General features: G+C 40.1%; 1 protein-coding gene across 1 annotated transcript; it reads left to right on the plus strand.

The window, feature by feature from the left end:
• The first annotated feature begins 547 nt into the window (after window positions 1-547).
• LOC127900544 (uncharacterized) lies at window positions 548-970 on the plus strand. Its single transcript, XM_052435689.1, has one exon. It carries the CDS (start codon window positions 548-550, stop codon window positions 968-970), a length of 423 nt encoding a protein of 140 aa, XP_052291649.1.
• Window positions 971-3,894: the final 2,924 nt, after the last annotated feature.

Here is a 3,894-nt window from a genome sequence, read left to right on the forward strand (position 1 = left end):
TCTTTCAAATAATTTTGGGGACAGCTTCGATGGGATGGTTAGGCGATGAGGTATTTATAATTTCCTCGTGGTGTATACTGTTGTGGATTTGTGTATAAATTTGTTTTTAAAAACTCGTAATATTTCTGTTTCTCTACAGCATATTCACGAGTATCTCCGCTTGATTAGCGAGAAGCAACGGCAGTATCCAAATGCCTTACTCCAACGTGTCACACATACTGACACATTTTTTTGGGTAACGTGCCGACAAAACTTATAAATTTTATGTGGATGTAAAAATTTAAGTTTTATTAATTTATGCATTTCTTGGTTATCTATGTATTAGGTGTTCTTGAATCAGTTATGGAATAACGGGAATTGTGCAGTCGATTCAATGGTATTCGACGACCGCGTGAATAGTTATCTTTGTGGCCGACAGCACACAATGTCTAAATCAATGACGGATGTCGATATGGTATGTATTTTATTACATTTCACATGCTATCTAATGAAAATATTCAAGTTGTTGCTTTTTCTTTGTTGTATTTTAATTTCATACATAACGAACATGTTTTTCAATTGTTATATGCAGCTACTCATCCCTGTTAACTTCGACGGCGCGCATTGGGTACTAGCACGAGTTGACTTTCGAAAAAACAAAGTCTGGATTTTTGACTCATTACTCACAAATCGCGACGACAAAAGGTACAAGTTGAAATTCAAGCCACTTGAAGTGATATTCCCTCAATGGTTGGAATACGTTGGCTTCTACAATATCCGACCGGAGTTGCAGAGTGAAGACCCATGGAAAGTTATCGCAGTTAAGAGCGCGCCACAACAAGAGCCCGGAACTGGCGATTGCGGTGTTTTTGTATTGATGGTTACGATGTATTTAATGTTCGGGCTTAGATTGGAGTTTAACGCTAGTCATGTCGAGTACTTTAGAAAGAAGATTGCGGTTGATATATTTAATGACGATATTCAATTGTAAACCTATGTAGTAATTTAAATGTTGAAATTTGAATTTTTTTTTACTTCGCACACTTAAGTTTATATAATTTTAATGCCTCACATTTTAAACTTTAAATAAAGTTTTATGAAATATAAGTGTACAATATAAAAAAAAACAGTAACAGTTTTAACCAACGAACACAAAAACAATAATAGTTTTAACAAACTCATAACACACAAAATACAACTAACTTCGAGTCGACGCAATGGGATTCTTACATCTCTTACGATTATGGCCTAGTTCATGACACCGACCGCATCTAACAGTCCGCCGGTCAACGTCCTCGCCAGCCGAGGGTATTCTGAGTTCTTTACGACGGCCAGGTGGTGGTGCCTCAACTGGTGGGTATACATGCATTTCCTGAATTTCATCTGGAATTTCCCAATCAGCCACATCACCAACTGGCTCTACTGGTTGTGCATAAGCCATCGCCAACGATTCTGTAGTGTAAAAGTCCGAGCAAAGGTTAATAAAATCCACCCGGTGTGTTAGACACGCCGCGATTGCATGAGCACACACAAGCTGATCAAGCTGGAACACTCTGCAGGAGCAAGTTCTCTTTTGCAAGTCAACTAACCCTTCCTTAAGCCCACCGCCTATAACTTGAAAGCGATGCGGAGACACCGGCCGAACTATCATTCTTTCAGCTATAGTTCTCCTCTCAGTGACTATTTCATCCGCCCATGTTGTTAGCCGAGTTGTCATTGATTCAGCCACAATTTTCCTATCATAAAACCATTGCTGCAATGTTTTCCTAAAGTGATCAACAAGATGAGTCACAGGAAATTTTCGAGGTTCCCTCATGAACGCATTAACACTCTCCGCAATGTTCGTGGTAAGAATGCTGTACCTCCTACCTTCAAACTGCGACCTTGCCCAATTACACGTACCGACATTATTTTCTAGGTAATCAGCCGCACCCGAGTGGATCATCCACAACCCTTCAAGTTGTCTCTTAAATTCCTCGTGGCCATATGCTTTTGCTGCATTAATAAAGGCAGGCTCAAATTGATCCCAAAGAGCTTTGGATATTCTAAACTGAGACTTAATGTTACCTTTCACGTGGTAAAAACAAACGCCATGAGTTGCATTGTGAAAAACTTTAAGAACGGCTCTCCTTATGGCAGTGCATCGATCAGAGATAATTACCAACTCAGGTCTATCGCCAATCACTCCGTGTAACTTCATCATAAACCATTCCCAAGCATCGTTGTTTTCTGAATCCATGATCCCAATGGCTAACGGATACAATTGATTGTTACCATCAAGACATGTTGCCACGAACATGCTTCCACGATATAATCCCTTCAGATGAGTACCATCTACAGCAATGACAGGCCGAATGTACTGCATAAAACCCTTGATGGAAGATCCGAGTGCTACAAAATAGTACAAGAAATTACCATCTCCATCCTGCTCGAGGTGAGTGACTGTACCCTCATTCGCTGTAGTTAGTACGTGAGAGTATTTAGGGAGCAAGTTGTATGACTCTGCAGGGTTGCCTCGAACTATTTCAAGACCAACTTCTCTCGCCCGATATGCCTGCTGGTATGTTAACTGAACACCGTATTCCTGTTGCATATCTGCTCTTATGTCATTCGGAGTATAAATCCTCTTGTCTTGAATATATTTTTCTGCGATAATATGACCGACAACCTGGCTCCTGACTTGATGACGTCCATCAACCAATACCTCATTATGAGAAGTGTGTACATTGTCAATTCTCTTCACCACCCACGGAATATTTTGCTCGTTCAAACATCTAGTTGCTCGAATACGCCATTTACATGATTCTGAACAACAGTGAGCCTCGAAACGTGTCGTAGTAGACCGTGCAATCTTGAAATCAAACTTGTCTCTAAAGGCAACCTTGCGTAGTTGTAATATAAACTCATTTTTCTCAGCAAATAGCTTACCCACACTGATATCATCTGAATCACAACTGCTAACAAAGCTTGGAGCAACCATATTCGAAGGCAAAGTTGGAGCAACACTTGTAAGGGGGTCAATTCGCCTTCTCGATCGAACCATAGAGGGAATAGGTCTATTGCCTCTGTTATTCACAGGAGTATTGTCTTCACACTCATCCTCATGCTGAAACGACGGAACATTTGAAGGACCGGCTCCTCCATCATCACCATCATTATTGAAACGAGTGCCCCCCCTTGTAGTATTAGAAGGTTCTGCACAAACATTATCCCCCTCTGTCTCATTATGAAAATCATCATTGTCCCGAAAAACATTGTTGTGATACGGAGAATATCGTTGCTCCAACGACGTTGTTATTGGAAATACTGTTGCTCCAACATCCTGTAACGTAACGCCATTATCATCAATGTTGTCATAATTATCGTGGATTGGAGAGTAATATTGCTGCAACGATATTGTCCTTGGCAACACCTCTTCATCATTATCGGGGCCAGACATATTTGCTCTAAACGAAGTTTCTGTATCGACATGTGGCTCAATACCTTCGCTCGGAACTCGAGGTGATGTGGTCACGAATATAGGAATGCATCCAAAATTAGCTATGTCCGATGCCATATGCAACACAACCCTCACCATTTCATCATCGCATATATCCATGGGCATTGCACATATACGATATAATGTGTTACTAGACCTCAAAGTTGTCTTCATGGTGATACTATAGTCATTAGGGTTAATTTGTAACACCTCGTATACTCTTGCCAATAACTGATCAAACAGATAATTTTTTCCAACCAAAAATGCTCGATTTTTACCATTCACGTACTCCATACGGCTATTCTCTAATGTCTCCCACCAACCATTGTAACACAATTCAAGTACAACTGAATCCATTAAGCCTGAAATTATAAAAAAAAATTATTTCAGCCATATTAAAATAATACAATTTTAATGATGTATTTCATGGTGGGTGC

The sequence above is a fragment of the Citrus sinensis genome, chromosome 3, assembly GCF_022201045.2.
Source record: "Citrus sinensis cultivar Valencia sweet orange chromosome 3, DVS_A1.0, whole genome shotgun sequence".
Taxonomy (NCBI): Eukaryota; Viridiplantae; Streptophyta; class Magnoliopsida; order Sapindales; family Rutaceae; genus Citrus; species Citrus sinensis.